The sequence below is a fragment of the Moschus berezovskii genome, chromosome 1 (assembly GCF_049115385.1).
Source record: "Moschus berezovskii isolate FMDL1 chromosome 1, NW_MosBer_1.0, whole genome shotgun sequence".
NCBI classification, from domain to species: domain Eukaryota; kingdom Metazoa; phylum Chordata; class Mammalia; order Artiodactyla; family Moschidae; genus Moschus; species Moschus berezovskii.
In genome coordinates this window covers 25,049,744-25,066,260 of record NC_142460.1, presented here as the reverse complement: position 1 = coordinate 25,066,260, position 16,517 = coordinate 25,049,744, and the positions used below count along the sequence as shown (strand labels likewise).

At 42.8% G+C, this 16,517-nt stretch overlaps 1 protein-coding gene across 11 annotated transcripts in view; it reads left to right on the top strand.

Moving 5' to 3' along the window:
* BACH1 (BTB domain and CNC homolog 1) overlaps positions 1-16,517 on the top strand; it is a 151,512-nt gene that overhangs the window by 34,266 nt on the left and 100,729 nt on the right. For 7 of the 11 annotated variants that reach the window (XR_016037332.1, XR_008685324.2, XR_008685322.2 and 4 more), the window contains exon 5: positions 7,402-7,609. Coding sequence is in view for 8 of the 11 variants with exons in the window: in XM_055421628.2 (XP_055277603.2) it covers positions 7,402-7,609 (208 nt within the window). In the remaining 3 variants the exon portion in view is untranslated. Of the gene's footprint in view, positions 1-98; positions 7,358-7,401; positions 11,277-16,517 lie in introns of those variants that run through there. The other 4 variants (XM_055421564.2, XM_088835930.1, XM_055421591.2 and 1 more) reach the window with 3 other exon arrangements.

Sequence of the window (16,517 nt, the reverse complement as noted above, 5' to 3'; positions counted from 1 at the left end):
GAGACAGTCTAGATGTGGCAAAAACGGTCATTGAATGGTCTGTTTTTCCTGGGTGCATGGTGTCACTAAGTTGTGTCTGACTCTTTTCGACCCCCTAGACTGTAGCCCACCAGGTTCCTCTCTCCATCGGGTGCTCTAGGCAAGAATACCAGAGTGGGTTGCCATGCCCTGCTCCAGGGGATCTTCCCCACCCAGGCGTCAAACCCGCGTCTCCTACAGCTCCTGCATTGCAGGTAGATCCTTTACTCTCTGAGCCACCAGGGAAGCCCGTGTAACTCTGGGCAGGCTATGTAATACCTTTGTCCCTCAGTTTTCTCCTCTGTAAGATGGGATAATACTAGTTCTTACTTTATAGAAATGAGTGTTCATTTATGAAGATTATTGTTGTTTAGTCTCTAAGTCATGTCCAGCTCTTTTGTGACCCCATGGACTGTATGTTGCCTGCCAGGCTTCTCTGTCCATAGGATTTCCTAGGCAAAATTACTGGCAGTGAAGTGAAGTGAAGTCCAACTCTTTGCAACGCCATGAACCATAGACTGCCAGGCTCCTCCATCTGTGGGATTTTCCAGGCAAGAATACTGGAGTGGGTTGCATTTCCTTCTCCAGTTTATGAAGATTAAATGAGCTAATACATCTGAGTCTTTAGAAAAATGCTGGGCACATAGTACTCAATAAGTATTACTTTTTTTCTTCTTATTGCTATACTATTGTTTGTCAATTTTCAATCTTCTCCCCCTCGATTGTTCCTTTCCTAATGTCTCTGTCTACGCTGTAGACTCTGGGTTTGGGCCTCACTGTTTATATTGCCTCTCCCGTTATGGAAAGATTCCTTTCATGTGGTTGGTGGAATAACTCTTGGTTAATTTTCAATACAAGGGAATATTTGGTTTTCCCATGGTTCTTAGGAAATTTTTGCAGTTGCTTCTAAGAGTAATAGCCTAATAGACTGGATGGATCAGCACGTGAAAAAAAGTATTTTGATTACAAAACGAGTAATGATTTGAAAATAGTATTTTTAAGGTGGGTCAGTGAGATAAAAACCATGTGTGAAGCATGCTTCAGTGCAGTTCAGTCGCTCAGTCACGTCCGACTCTTTGTCCGACTCATGGACTGCAGCACGCCAGGCCGCCCTGTCCACCACCAGCTCCCGGAGCTTGCTCCAACGCAATGCCCATCGAGTCAGTGATGCCATCCAGCCATCTCATCCTCTGTAATCCCCTTCGCCTCCTACCTTCAATCTTTCCCAGCATCAGGGTCTTTTCAAATGAGTCAGTTCTTCGCATCAGGTGGCCAGAGTGTATTAGAGCTTCAGCTTCAGTATCAGTCCTTCCAATGAATATTCAGGGTTGATTTCCTTTAGGATGGACTGGTTTTATCTTCTTGCAGTCCAAGGGACTCTCAAGAGTTTTCTCCAACACCACAGCTCAAAAGCATCAATTCTTCGGCACTCAGCTTTCTTTATGGTCCAACTCTCACATCTATACATGACTACTGGAAAAACTGTAGCTTTGACTAGATGGACCTTTGTATGCAAAGTAATATCTCTGCTTTTTAATATGCTGTCTAGGTTTGTAGCTTTTCTTCCAAGGAGTAAATGTCTTTTAAGCATGCTTCAGGTGGTCTTTATATGTTGGGAGAGCCAAAGGGAGATGTTAATTTGAATTTAATAAATTGAGTTTTATTTTTCAACAAGAAGTCCTGTTGGAGTCTGTCAGTAACCTTTGAAGAAAAATAAAGACAGGTATTTATTTGGTTGATAAATTGATGGTATTGACTTTTAATCTTTATTTAAAATTTGATAGTATGTTAGAGATTAGGTATTAATTCAGTATTGCTTTTACTGTAAGAATTGAATATCTATAATTAACAAACCAAAATCATGACTTTTCTTTTACCAATAAATATAAGATCTTGAAAGATCTTGAACAAAGTTCAAGAGTCATTCAACTTAACGTGTTTGACTTACAAAGCTGTCATCTTTATAGGATTCTTCTCAAGATCTATGTTTATTCTTTTCTGTAAGATGAAATCAGAAGTTAGAAAATATGTGTCTCTGATACCATTGTGGTCTCAAACAAAGGTAACCTTGAAATAAACTTTGCTTTTTAAAGAAAAAAAAAAAAAGTTGCCAAAGTGTAATTTCTCTTAGAAGAAATCAGATATTGATTGATATCAGCTTATAAGTGATCAGAAATCACAGTATTCACAAAGCTCTGGAACTCGAGGTTGAGATGTTCACACATTGTTTCGTTTCACTGCCCTTGTCCAGGATGATGGTGTAGGAGTCAAATGACCTCATCTGTCTTTGTGAAGGGAAAGTGTTAGTCGCTCAGTTGTGTCTGAGTGTATGCGCTCCCGTGGATTGTCTCCAGGCAAGAATACTGGAGGGGGTAGTAGCCTTTCCCTTCTCCAGGAGATCTTCCCAATCCAGGGATCGAACCCAGATCTCCTGCATTGAAGGCAGACTCTTGACAGTCTGAGCCACCAGGGAAGCCCAGTTTGTCTTTACTGTTTTGAATTTTGTCATGAAGATTATTGTATTAAAAACAGCCCTTTTCTGGTCACAGTCTAACTACTGCTCTAGTCACACGTGCACTGCCATCTCCAAACCCTGCAGTGGGCCCTCTGGGGCCTCCCCGCTGCCACTCTGTGAGACCCTTGAGCAGCGTGTCTTGAAATGTGGCCTGTGTACAGTTGGCATCAGAGTCACCTGGGAGTCTGCCTTCAAAATGCTCCCTCTGGAGCCCTATCCCAGACCTGTGGGAGGGGCCCAGGAACATGCATTCTGCAAGTTTCCAGTGTGAGTCTTTATTATGCACACTAAGTTTCTAGAAACTGCTGCACTGGAACAGAGAAGTCAGATGGAGGCTTTGGAGTGAAACAGCTGAAAACTCTGCCTGGCCACTTGGTGGCTTTGGAGAGGTCGTTGCCTCTCCAAAACTCAATCCCCTCATCGATAACAAGGAGATAAGAGTAGTGTCTCCCTCAGGTCTGGTGCGAGGATGAGATGCAGCCAGAGATGGAAGACTCTTTGTCCTGCCCTGCACATGTTCAGGGCTCAGTAAAAATTAGTAGTTATGTTTTCTGCGAGTATCTGCTTTTCATTCCATATTAAATGTACTGGGTACCAGGGAAATCAAAGATCAGTGAGAGATAGCCCTTGCCAATAAAATGCTTAAGAGTCTTATAGGGAGCTAGCTTTATGTGTTTTTATTTGTTCTTGAGAATCATCTTCCTCCTCCCCATTCTAGAAAGTTCAAGCTTGCAGGAAAGTTAAATGAATAGTGCGGTAAACAACCATATACTTCCTGGGTGGACTCACCAGTCATGGGCATTTGCCATCTTTGCTTTCTGCCTCTTCCTGTGGGTCCTGGTCTCTCTCTCTCTGGTCGGGTCTGTGCCCCCTGCTCCGCTTGGTTGGTCTGTGGGTCTTTGTCCCTCTGGCCTTGCCAGCAGTCTTGGATTCTTTGTTACTGCAGTTGGGTGATCTTCTCACTATACTCCCTGTCTGTCTTTATGGCTCTCCTTTTATTTTCTGAATCATTTGAAGCCTACCACATTATGACATTTCACCCCTAAATGTTTAAATATAAATCTTCTAAAATGACATTTTTTGGATATCTTTATCAAATATATTTACCAATATCTTTGTCATACCTGAGAAAATTAACGTCTTAAGTAACATATGTAGTTCCTATTCAAATTACCCTTATACCCAGGCATACTTTATAGTTTTTCTTTGCAAAGTAGGAGCCAGTTCTCACATGATGTTTTTAGTTTTGTCTTTAGTCTCTCAGTCTAGAACAAATCCTCCCCCTTCTTCCCCCATTTTTTTTTAATTTAAAAAAATGTTGTTTTCTATGAGAGTATAGTTGACTAAGTGTTGTGTTAGTTTTAACTATAGCAGTGGGCACATGTTGGTCCCTTGCTCACACAATTGTGTCTGACTCTTTGCAACCCCATGGACTAGAGCCTGCCAGGGTCCTCTGTGGGGATTCTCCAGCAAGAACGCTGGAGTGGGTCAGCATTTCCTCCTCCAGGACATGTCAGTATGGCTGAGTAATGTTCCATTGTGTGTGTGTACATATATATTAGAGTCAAGTGCATTCCTTTTTATGGTGAGTAATATTCTGTTGTGTATATGTTCCACGGCTGCTTTATCCATTCATCTGCTGATGGCCATCTAGGTCCCTTCCATGTCCTCGCTATTGTGAATAGTGCTGTGATGAACATTGGGGTGCGTGTGTCCTTTTCAGCTATACCTCAGGGTATGTGCCCAGTGCTCCCCCCTGCTATTTTTTAATGATAATAGGTTTTTTAAGAGTCCAGGCCAGTGTTCTCATGAAGTGTCATACTTTTAATGTTTGTCTGATCATTTCCCCTTCGTTTTATTTAACTCCTTCCTTCACTCTTTGTATTTCATGTAAACTGTGAAAGTGTGTGTTCTCAGATTGAGATTAAACATTCATCGTTGTGTCCTTCATACTGGGTCACTTGGGGAGACACCGTGTCAGGGTGTTGTTCCACTTGAGTGCATGGGGGCAGATCATTTCCAAATTTTTTTTTTTTTTTGCCTTTGTGATTGTTTCCTGTGGACTGTTAATTAGGCACTTTGTGAGTATCTGGTTCCCCAACACTCCTCTGTCCTTTGGTTTTAAGCATGCGATGATGGCCTTTACAATGGGCACTGCAAACTCGGGATTTTTCCAGTTCTGTCATTCCACTTAGATTTATTGGTATTCCTCTTTTAAGAAGAGCTTTCCTTCCCTCCTCTTTTCCCTCCCTCTGACCACATCCTTTTAGTATCACAGTGGGCTCATGGATTAATTGTTTTCTAGTTTAATTTCTTAGAACTCACAATAGTCATTGGTCTTCTTGATGTCGCGGTTTTCCCAGGCTTGCCAGGGGAGAGCCAGCCTCCTCAGCCAGCCGGTGCGTGCTTTTGACGTGACCCCATTAGTGCTGGGCTCATGTGCTGTTTAGAACAGCGTCTCACAGGCTTACCTTGTGTCTGTGCGTGCTCAGTTGTATCTGACTCTTTGCCACTCTGTGAACTGTGGCCCACCAGGCTCCTCTGCCCATGAGATTCTCCAGGCAAGAAGACTGCAGTGGGCTGCCATGCTGTGCTGCCAGGGATCTTCCCGACCCAGGGATCAAATCCAAGTCTCCTGTGCTGACAGGCGGATTCTTTACCCCTGAGCCTTCTCTTGTTCCAAAATGGGGAGCTACCTCTTTCTGTAAAAATCCTTAGTCTCTTATAGCAGGTATTAGACTCCAGAAAACATCCTTGCTGCTGGAGAGTTGCTCCTTCTGTGTGTGTGTGTGAAATATCATGCGTTCATTCAGGATATACATCATGCTTCAGTAAATAGGGGCTTTCCTGGTAGCTCAGATGGTAAAACATCTGCCTACAATGCAGGAGACCCAGGTTAGATTCCTGGGTTGGAAAGATCCCCTGGAGAAGGAAATGGCAACCGACTCCAGTATTCTTGCCTGGAAAATCCCATGGACAGAGAAGCCTGGTAGGCTACAGTCCATGGGGTTGCAAAGAGTAAGACACGACTGAGTGACTTTACTTTCAATAAATAGAAGTATGTACCTTGCAATAGAAAAATTTAGTATTTCTTATTCAGTGCAGAGTTTTTCAAAGTCTTAGATGGCCCTGAAACATTTAAAACCTGACTATCCATAGTTGGAGGCATCCACTAAAACCTGACTACTCATAGTTGGAGTCACCCACAGTTTTGTAGAAAAACTTTAATATAAATCCACAGCAGTACTTTTGTGCAAAGCAGGTTTCTTTTTTAACCTTTTAGCTATTTTTGTCCAAGAAAAGCATCTATTTGAAGGTTGGCCATTGTAGATGGCTACTGTGAGGCAACTTGTCTAAATGTTAACTGGCAACAGTTAACAGCTCCTGCTCCCCTGAAGTTGCCAAAGAGCAGAAGGCCAAGAGATTTGTCATAGATTTCACAAGAGAAATCTTTGACCCTCTGTCAACATTTATTTACTCTTACCATATAACCAGCTTGATTATTTGGTTTTCTAGCTCATACTAGATTAGGTGCAATGCAGTGGTAGAATCGGAAGGATGAGGTGGTACAATGAGAGAAAAAAAGACACGCTGTCCGCAGTGACCAGTGATGGCGGCCAGAGCGGCCAGACCCGGGAAAGCCTGAGCAAAACTTCATGGCAGGCTTTCTTATAGGGATAATCATTTAACATGAAAATAACAATAGTACCAATAGGAGTAATAGTTGTGCTCAGTTGTGTCCGACTCTCTGTGTCTGCACAGATTGTAACCCACCAGGCTCCTCTGTCCATGGGATTTTCCAGGCAAGAATACTGGAGCAGGTTGCCAGTTCCTCCTCCAAGGGATCTTCCTGACCCAGGGATCGAACCCGACACAGGGTTTGAACCCGAGTGTTGGCGTCTTCTGCATTGTCAGGCAGATTCTTGACCACTAGCACCACCTGGGAAACCCTGGTGGCTCAGTGGTAAAGAGCCCACCTGCAGTGTAAGAGATGTGGCAGAAGCCGTGGGTTCAGATCCTGAGTTAGGAAGGTCTCCCAGACAAGGAAATAGCAGCCCACTGCAGTATGTCCAGTAAGGCCTACGGAAAGCCCATAGGGTCACAAAAGAGTTGGACACGACTTAGCAGCTAAATAACAATAATAGTAATAAACATAATTTCCCTCCACCTCCATACTTCACACTTCAGTAACTCACCTACTAGCTTTCTGACTCTGGGCAAGTTAAAATCTGAACCCCATCTGTAAAATGTGTTTGATATTCCTGAAATCAACAGTCATTGTGAGGATTACATAGTTGAAATGGTATGTTTGGAAACATTTAGCACAATGTCTGGCACAGCTAATGTCCAGTCGTTATTAGAATCTTTGGAGTTATGATCAATTCGCTTGTGCTTTTGTGGGGGTTGTATTTCATCCCCAGAGTCTGCACTGGTTTATCTGCAGTCCACAGATTCAAAAAACTGAAAACCATGCAGTCTGTTACAACTATTTTGGCCAAAAAACTGACACAAGCCTAGATCAGGGTACACAGTCATTATGTATCCTACTTTGTCTATTGATGCTTTCATGTGTCTTATTTAGATATGGGAAGGTGTCTGAGAGTGTGGTGCTGCTTCAGATGCTGCTGGAGGAATTAAGTGTGCATCTATACTTTCTCTCTAAAATCTGAGAAGTTCTGAACCCCAAGATATGTGTAGGCCTGTTAGGGACGGGCGCTTTCGGAGTATATTTTTGAATGGAATTGGCAGGAAAAATCCCCCATGACCTTACATGATGAGAAGGTGCCGTGGGTATGAATGATTGCACACCCTAGCCATGTTGATGAGCTCATCAACACAGCTCACCATATTCTCTTTCTCACCTATAGCAAAACGAAAAGGAGAGCTTGTTGAAGGAGAGGGATCACATTTTGTCCACACTGGGCGAGACCAAGCAGAACCTGACCGGGCTTTGCCAGCAAGTCTGTAAAGAAGCGGCTCTGAGTCAAGAACAGATACAGATCCTCGCCAAGTACTCAGCCTCTGACTGCCCGCTCTCCCTGTTAATTTCCGAGAAAGGCAAGAGCACTCCTGACGGTGAGCTCGCGTTACCCTCCATCCTCAGTCTGTCTGAAAGGCCCGCGGCTGGACTGCCTGCCAGGGAGTCCGGCCTGTGTTACCCCAGCACCAAGGGCGGCGAGGCGGGTGGTGTGCGGGGCCAGGAGTCCCAGATGGCTGCCAGCACCCTCTCGGAGCCGAACCCCGGGCCCCGGGAGCCCTGTCGCCAGAGCGGGGGCATCTCGGACTTCTGTCAGCAGATGACCGACAAGTGTACTACTGATGAGTGAATGCGCCTCCGGCTACTAGCTACTGACGTTTGGCATTGTCTTAAAAGCCTGATGCGGCCACCCGTCTCTTGACAGTATGGTTTGTCTCCCCTCGTACTTTGCTGTTAAGGGAATTTCTTTGACGTCAGCCTTTGACTTTTCCTTCATTTCCACAGGAGAGGCAGAAATGATCTGCCACCTGAATACTGAAAATTCCCACGTGGAAATGCAGTAAGGCTTTGACAGAAAGAAAGAAAGTGAAGTCGCTCAGTCATGTCTGACTCTTTGTGACCCCATGGACTATAGCATATACCAGGCTCCTCTGTCCATGGGTTTTTCCGGCAAGGGTACTGAAAACTGCTCATTCTTAAAGAATAACAGCTATTAGCAATGATCTTCCCAGTGTTCAATGTAAATAAGAAACTGAAAAACTGTAGCATATCAAACAGGAGTTAAACAGGTTGAAACCTCTGCAGACACTTCCTGCTCTGAAGAAGTAGCCTGCAAAAGATTTATCATCTGGCCTTCTTAGAACATACTGGTTTAAAAGAAAATTTTCTTCCAAGTAATGCCTCAGAGTTCCAAGCTACTGAAAGTCAGGTGTCACCTCCTCGGGCCTACTGCTGTAGGCCTGAAGTGGGAACACGTGGAGACCATCTCGCCTGAACCCTGGCCTGTTGCTCTTTCACCTCTTGCTGAAAGTGGAGACTGGCTGGCCTGCAGTTGTGCCCCTGGGCTACGTTGGAAGCAGTTAGGAACCACGGGCAGGAGGCTGGCCTCTGGCAGAGGCTCATGGTCCTCCTCAGTGTGGACTTGAAGAGTCCTGGCTGCATCAGCAGTAGATAAGTGTCGTTGCCCTCTTTTCCTCTTCGTCTCTTCTACATCTGGGTCCAGCATGATCTTTATGTTTTCTCACATTCTCGTCCTTTTGGAAGGAGAAATAAAACTCAGGACACAGTGGCGTGAGCTCCGTGATGGCAGCCTTGTCTTAGCCTCCCTGGAATCCTGGAGTGCTCAGCCGGGACAGGGCTGTGGGCCTGCCCGCCGGAGGCAACTCGTACAAGGGAACCCGATATCTCAGATGGCCTGCGTTTATCAGGGGTGGCAGTTCATTTCCCATCCTGTCTCTGAAGTTCTGTGGTTTCTTTGTAAAAAGCATTACGATAGATCAAAATGTGTCCACAACAACCATGCATGTTTGTGAGATAGGCTAAAAACAATTTTGTTCATTGTGGCTTTGAATTCGGAAGCCAGATTTAGTCTTGCTCTCCTCCCCAAATCTAGCGCATAAGGGCACACCCATCATTTTGAACTTGGACGTTTTAAAATCAGTCTTTGTGTTTATTCAATCCTGTTTTAAGATAGTTTTCTAATAATCTGAACCATTATCCCCTGTCATTATGCAATGGTTCTTAGCCATTCTGCTGTTATAGGCTTGCTTGGGAGTCAGACGAAAGCTGTGGAGTTGTCAATGATGAAAGCAACATTGAATATTTGCATTCAGAGAAACATTTGCAGAATCCAGTTTTAAAGGGTATGGAAAGTAATTTTTAGGATTTGGATTGGAAAGTACTTCATTTCACTGAGGTTAGACACCTGACTTGGGTAGATTGCATCTTATCTGGCAGAGGGCTTGTGTAGTTAATGTGTAGGACCGGGTCTGAAGCCAGCAGGCCTGTGAGGCGCCGTGGGGACCAGGCTTCTCATTTCAGAGTAATTCGTCAAATGTTACCCTTTTTCATGGGGGCAGGTGTTGCAGGAGCTTTGCCACTATCTTTTCAGTGGTTTGTATGCTATTTCTATTATCAACTTAGCTGTTGTAGGTGAAAACTAGTTAGAATTATTTTCTAGAGGCTTGTGTAAGTACACCTAAGAATTTGTCAGGGAGAATATAATTCTATGATAATGAATCCCATCCTACAAAACAGTGATCAGTGGTGTGTGTTTGTGTGTGTGTCTATGTGTGTATACCCCCATCTAGCTATTTCTTTGATACTTGTAATTTTAAATTCAAAATATAAAATAATATAAAACCTTTTCTGGTTTACAACGTGTAAAATCTTACCCAAGCCGATGGACTCCTTCATTTCCTACCTCAGTGTGCACGTGGCTGTTTTTCGCACCAGTCTGTGTATGTGCAAATGTCAGTCTTGTACTTTAATTGCTACTGTAAATAACTGCTTTGAAAGATTACTTCCTATTTTATGACAAAACCTAGCTGTGTCCAGAGTTAATTACAATTTTTAAGGCACTTGGATTAAATTTCTCGCTACATATAAACAGTTTAGCATTAAGGTTTACTTTAATGATATTTGAATTATTGGCCAAGTGTATTATTTCATAAAATAGAGCATTACTTTTAATAACCAGCATGTAATACAAGTAACTACACTACCTCATACCGACATGATTTTCCAGTTGTAATACAGAGGGACAGAGAGATAAAATTGTTTTATCTTTGTCTTTGGCCATAAAGTGGGGAAGTTTTTTATATATTGCATAGCATTACACATTTATGCCTATTTTAACATTAACTTCTAAAGAAGTTTTTTCTAAGAAAATTTGTTTTAAATTGATTTTTTTTTGATGCTGCCGAAGACAAATGACAGGATTATGTGTATACAGTGTATATCTTTTCCTTCATGCAGAATTTTGCAAAGGTGATTTTCAGTTTGTATATGGTATATTTACATGTTTATGGTTCCTTATTTTATGAGTTAGCCTTCTCACTGCTTGATGATTTTTAAAAGCTGTTAGGTCTAACTCAGTAAAATAACCAAACCTTAAAGTGTTTCTCATTATTTGAATCCTGCAGCTGTAGCAAATAATTTGTTTAATTGTTATATTCAGAACAAACATGGATATAAATCTAAGTACTGCATCTGTACATCTTACAATTTACTATAGCTTAATGCTTAACTAGTTTAAAATAAGGAATCAAATATATTTGACGCGGTAGACGATACAGGTTGCATGTGGACGCTCAGCCACATTAACAACTTGGAGAAAAAAAATAAAAAAGTGGCAATGTTATAATGAATTCTCAGGTGAACTTTTTTCAGTTATGAAACATCTATTTTGAATTTGTAAATATTTTAACTGTTTTATTAAAGCATGTAATAAACTGTTCTTTGAAACCTGTTGGGCAGAATGAAAATTTAAAGCCATAATGGCAGAAGATGGCGTACTGATTGTAAAATAAACAGAAATAGTAACAGCTATTGATTTTTTTGTATCTTTCATAATATAATTTTCTAACAATGCAATAAAACCACTAAATTTATATATCCATATTCTATCAAGATCATGTTTCATTAAAGGTGAACTTTCATAGTATTTAATTTACATTTTTTTCCTAATGTGCTTATCCAAATGTAGTGAAATTAGAAATGTTAGATGGTAATAAAATGACAGTTCAATAAAAGTCTCGAAAACTACTTCTGATCGACTAGATTTGTACATTCTATTTCCATTTTCTCACCTCTCATACGAATTTACTAATTTTGGTCTTTTGGTTAATAAACAGTGTGGCTCTGGCGTCTGTATAAAGGAGTCTTTTTCATGAGTTGATTATCATGCCTGAAAAGGTTCTCCGCAATCATCAGGTGTTTAAAGAATCACAGGTTTTAACCTTGTTTCTGATTTAATTTTTGTCTTTGGCTAGAGCTGTAGGGTTATTTAAGGAGTATCTCTTTCAGTCCTCAATTTTGAAAAATTTATCTGCAGAATGAAATCAACCATGTTACATTCAACTTCTAACCAGGCCTTTGTAATCATGCTTCGGGCAGCTGCTCAGAGTTACTGGCAATCCAGATCAAGGTCTTCTGGTCTAGTTATTGTGAGTCTCCTCTGGGGGTAATGTTGCATGGTGGGTGGAGGCTTAGTTTTGACCTTAGGCATTGACTGTTTCTGGGGGAGAGACTTCACCATTGCGTAATTACTTCATGTGCTCTTATGCTTTCAAGGGGTTTCTGACACCCAGGATGGATTGAGTGAGAGCTCCCCCTAGGGACTTGGAGGCCACATACCTATGTGAACAGGCATATTCAGATTGGAGCCTCAGAGATTGGTAGGCTGCCCCTTGGAAAGCACTGTTTAGACCTAAGAAAGCTGCCTTCCCAGCGATGTTTTCTCCTTTACATGGACTTAAGCAATCCAGAGGCACCTGAAGACAAGCCACGTGGGATTGCTGAGGGACCAGCCTTGGATCCTCGGTCCTACAAACAGACTGGAGTTGGGTGGCAAGTGTAGGGTCAGTGACACGGGCCTGGCACTACCAGTTAAAAGCTGGAACCTTCCCAGCACACCATAATGCACTGGGACCCAGCCGCCTTGAGAAAAGCAGGAAAGCAGCACACATGTTGCCCAGTTCTAACAGCCCTGTGAAGCCCTCTCTGGAAGTCGTGCCTTGAGGTTGCCTGCCCAGGCTAGGGGCTCATGCTGCTGGGCTTTGCTTGCAAGGCTCTCGTGCTCTTGGAGTTGAATGGGACACCTGCAGTCATGCTGCTGCAAGGTCATTTATGCCACATTGCACATTTTCTCAGGTCCTTTTGCTGTTTTTTAGTTGCTAAGTCGTGTCTAACTCTTTTCAACCCTGTGGACGGCAGCACGCCAGGCTTCCCTGTCCTTCACCATCTCCCAGAGCTTGTTCAAACTGATGTCCATCAAGTCAGTGATGCCATCGAACCATCTCATCTTCTGTTGCCCCCTTCTCCTCCTGTTCTCAATCTTTCCCAGCATCAGGGTCTTTTCTGATGAGTCGGCTCTTTGCATCAGGTGGCCAGAGTATTGGAGCTTCAGCTTTCGATGAATATTCAGGGTTAATCTCCTTTAGGATGGACTGGTTGGATCTCCTGGCAGTCCAAGGGACTCTCAAGAGTCTTCTCCAACACCACAGTTCAAAAGCTCAGCCTTTATGGTCCAACTCTCACATCCATATATAAATACTGGAAAAACCATAGCCTTCACTAAACAGACCTTTGTTGACAAAGTGATGTCTCTACTTTTTAATATGCTGTCTAGGTTGATCATAACTTTCCTTCCAAGGAGTAAGCGTCTTTTAATTTCATAGATGCAGTCACCATCTGCAGTGATTTAGGAGCCCAAGAAAATAAAATCTGTTACTTTTCCCACTTTTCCCCTTTGTGTTTGCCATGAAGTGATGGGACTAGATACCATGATATTCACTTTTTTGAATGTTGAGTTTTAAGAGAGCTTTTTCACTTTCTGCTTTCACTTTCATCAAGAGGCTCTTTAGTTCCTCTTCGCTTTCTGCACTTGAGTGGTATCATCTGCATATCTGAACTTGTTGATATTTCTCCTGCCAATCTTGATTCCAGCTTGTGACTCATCCAGTCTGGCATTTTGCATTATGTGCTCTGCATGTGTTAAACAGGGTGACAAAATACAGCCTTGACGTACTTCTTTCCCAGTTTTGAACCAGTCCATTGTTTCATGCCGGTTCTAACTGTTGGTTATTGACCTGCATACTGGTGTCTTAGGAGCCAGGTAAGGTGATCTGGTATTCCTATCTCTTTTAAGAATTTCCCACGGTTTATTGTGATCCACACAGTCAGAGGCTTTAGCATAGCCAGTGAAGCAGAAGTAGATGTTTTTCTGGAATTCCTTGCTTTTTCTGTGGGCAGTGGTATTTCTGTCAGCTGAATTTAAGTCCATAGGCAGTAGAACCTGGCAAGTGGGGACTGACTGGTATCAGGGGAAAACTGATTCAAGAAAACTCTCCAGGAAACTCGTCTACCACAGCCTTTGGGTACACTGGGTGCGTGTTCTGGGCATGTAGCTGTGCTAATGGTTGGATGTTGGCTCACTTTCAAACCAAGTGGCATAAATACATGCTACTCTTGTGTGTGTCATGATTAACTCTGAGTCACTTTAGAGTCTTGGCATCGAGCCATTACAACTTCTGAGTCTCCAAAGGAATGCTGTTGATCCTGTGAAGGGTGACCCACACCTGTGCTGAGGTCCTGGCACCTATGGCTTAAAGTTGCCCACTCAGCCTTTTCAAAAGCCCACAGAGGCAGTTAGGACTCCACAGAAAGTTATATTTTACAAGTAAAATATAAGCCACAATGACTGTCCAAATTCAAAAGGCTTACAGTCTGGTTTAAAACCTCTTACCCAAGCCACTTGTGCTAGCTACTGTGAAAACCCACTGGGCCTAGTCCAAGCCTCCAGGCAACACCAAAGTTAAGATTCCCTGGCCTCCACTGTGCGCCATGGTGCCATGAGGTTCCAGATCACATGGGTCCTTCAGCACCCAATTCTATTCTGATTGTGGCTTTTCAGTATCTCTATAAACACTGCCCTCCACCCCGCAACCTCCATGCCCCCTGGGGAGCATTTCATAGCCCCTTCCTGGGTGATGAGCAGGTAGATAAATAAAATGAAGGAATGGTGGGTGGAAAACTGAAAGGAAACCTCAATAAAGTGAGTTGAAGATGTAGCTCAGAGAGAGATCCAGGTGTGAACTCCGGGATGAGGCAAGTTTGTGTCATCAGTTTGTTTCCTCTTGGAGGAAATGAACGTTTCCCTGCTCCTGGTTTCCACGAAGAGAGATTTTCCTCTAAGCAGCAGCACACCACCCGCACGGCCTCTGCGCCATCTGCGTGGTTGTGCAGCGGGGCTGAACACAAGAGGTGATGCACGCGCATCCCAAGAGGAAGAAGGTCCGTGCCCAAGCGGAGAACAGCCAGTTATTGTTTCCAAATTCATGAATCAACTCCCACCTCTCCAGAGATGAAGGGGTAAAGAGGTTAACAAATGATCTTTTCCCAGAAACCAGAATGTAGGAGATTAAGGGGAAAACGTGGGAAGGAATTATGTGGAGGCAGTGACTCTGGTGACTTTGGAAAGCTTACGCTATTACTGGGTGTGTCCTCAGTCATGTCAGACTGTTTGTGACCTTATGGAGAGCTCACAAGAGGAGAAACAGCAAGGTATAGCGAGAAGCAGGCCTCAGTGAAGGTCATGAACTCACGTTCCCAGCCTCCCCATTTCCTACTCTGCTTCTAGAGGCAAAGTAGCTTCAGGGTTAAAAACAAAGTATTACCTTGTGCTTAAGCCCAAACTTCTTTTTTCTCCTTCATCTCTGTCATCTACAGTGTTCTAGATTTTGGCCGTTTATTTTCATTTTTAATTTTTTATTCTGACTGCACTGGGTCTTTTTGTGATGGGCAGGGCTTCCTCTGGTTGCGGCCCACGGGCTTGGTTCCCCCATCAGGGGCTGAAGCCACGTCCCCCGCATTGGAAGGTGGGGTCTTAACCACTGGACCACCAGGGAAGTCTTACTGTTCTAGAAGTGTAAATGAAAAGAGAATGGAAAGGATTTTAAAAACTGATTGTCACATGTCCTCTTTTTATTTAGAAAGAACTGTCTTTTCAGTGGACACTGTTTCCCTTCTTCCCCTTTAGCTTCCATTTACTCACTGTCTGGAAAGCCACTGTTTCCTAATTAGTTAACTTCCTTCTTTCAGGAGACTGGACCTAAATAATTTTCTAGATACTCTCTTGTTAGGTTTCTGGTGTGATATTAATCTCTTTCAAGGCAGTCTTGCAAATAATACCCAGAGCACGATTAAATATGGAAATATTCACTGTAATTTAATCTTTCTTGATCCACCTCAGAAACTTTGAGTCTTTTTGCTTTGGACTATAAATTTCAAAGAATTTTCTTTTGTGAAATAACTAAACTTCTGTTTGGTTTGCTTTGATTTCAACGATAATCTTAAATGAACAGGACCACTACCAGTACCTTTGAAATAAATTTTTCTTTAAAAAAAAAAAAAAATTTTTTTTTTTTTAAACCGTGTTTCAGGCTTCTGAGATTTTTATTTGCTTTTTATTTAGAAGACTTCATCTACTGCGCTCAACATCTGATATTTGAGGTGTCTGTTGTGGAAAATATAGTCTGCCAAGAAATCCTTCGTATCATGCCTAGAGATCTGGGTATCTGCTCAGACAGCTCTGTTTTGGCCCACCAGATAAATTAGTATAACCTGGGGGGGAAGCTTGGTGTGGAATCAAGGATGGAGTTTGAAACTTACAAAAATGAGGAGTGGAGCATGTATAAATTAAAGAATTCAAGCTGCTAAGATAAAGTAGGGGAATTCGGCTACTCCAAACCCTTCATAGACTGGCCTTGTGTTCACTAGGGTCAGGCAGAGCTGACAGCTGCAAATGTATTTTAAATAGGCTAAAAATGAAGTATGCACTTCAGGATTAAAGGAACTGCACAGATTTAAGTAATGACTCAGGCAAAAGTCCAGGTCTTTTCAGAAAGAGGACGATGGGGACAGAAAGAGCATGGACCTGGAGGGAAAACACTGAGTTTTAAGCCAGGTTTTGACATGTCATTACTTAGCTGTAGGAAATTCTACTTAATTTCTACTGTAGTTTCTTTATCTGTACATATGCCATACTGGGTCTTCTGGCCCTTGAGACCAGAGTCAGATTGATTCAAACTTTCATTCATATTGTTTGAAAGTCCTTGTCAGCTATTCGACACATACTGAGTGAATACTCTTCCTATTGGGAAGGAAGGGCGGATTTCTGGAGAGTGAATGTGGGTATTTGTGGTGGGATTGGCTTAGAGTCTCTTGGTCAGTCTGTCTGAGGCACTTCAGTTCGGTTCAGTTGCTCAGTTGCATCCGACTCTTTGC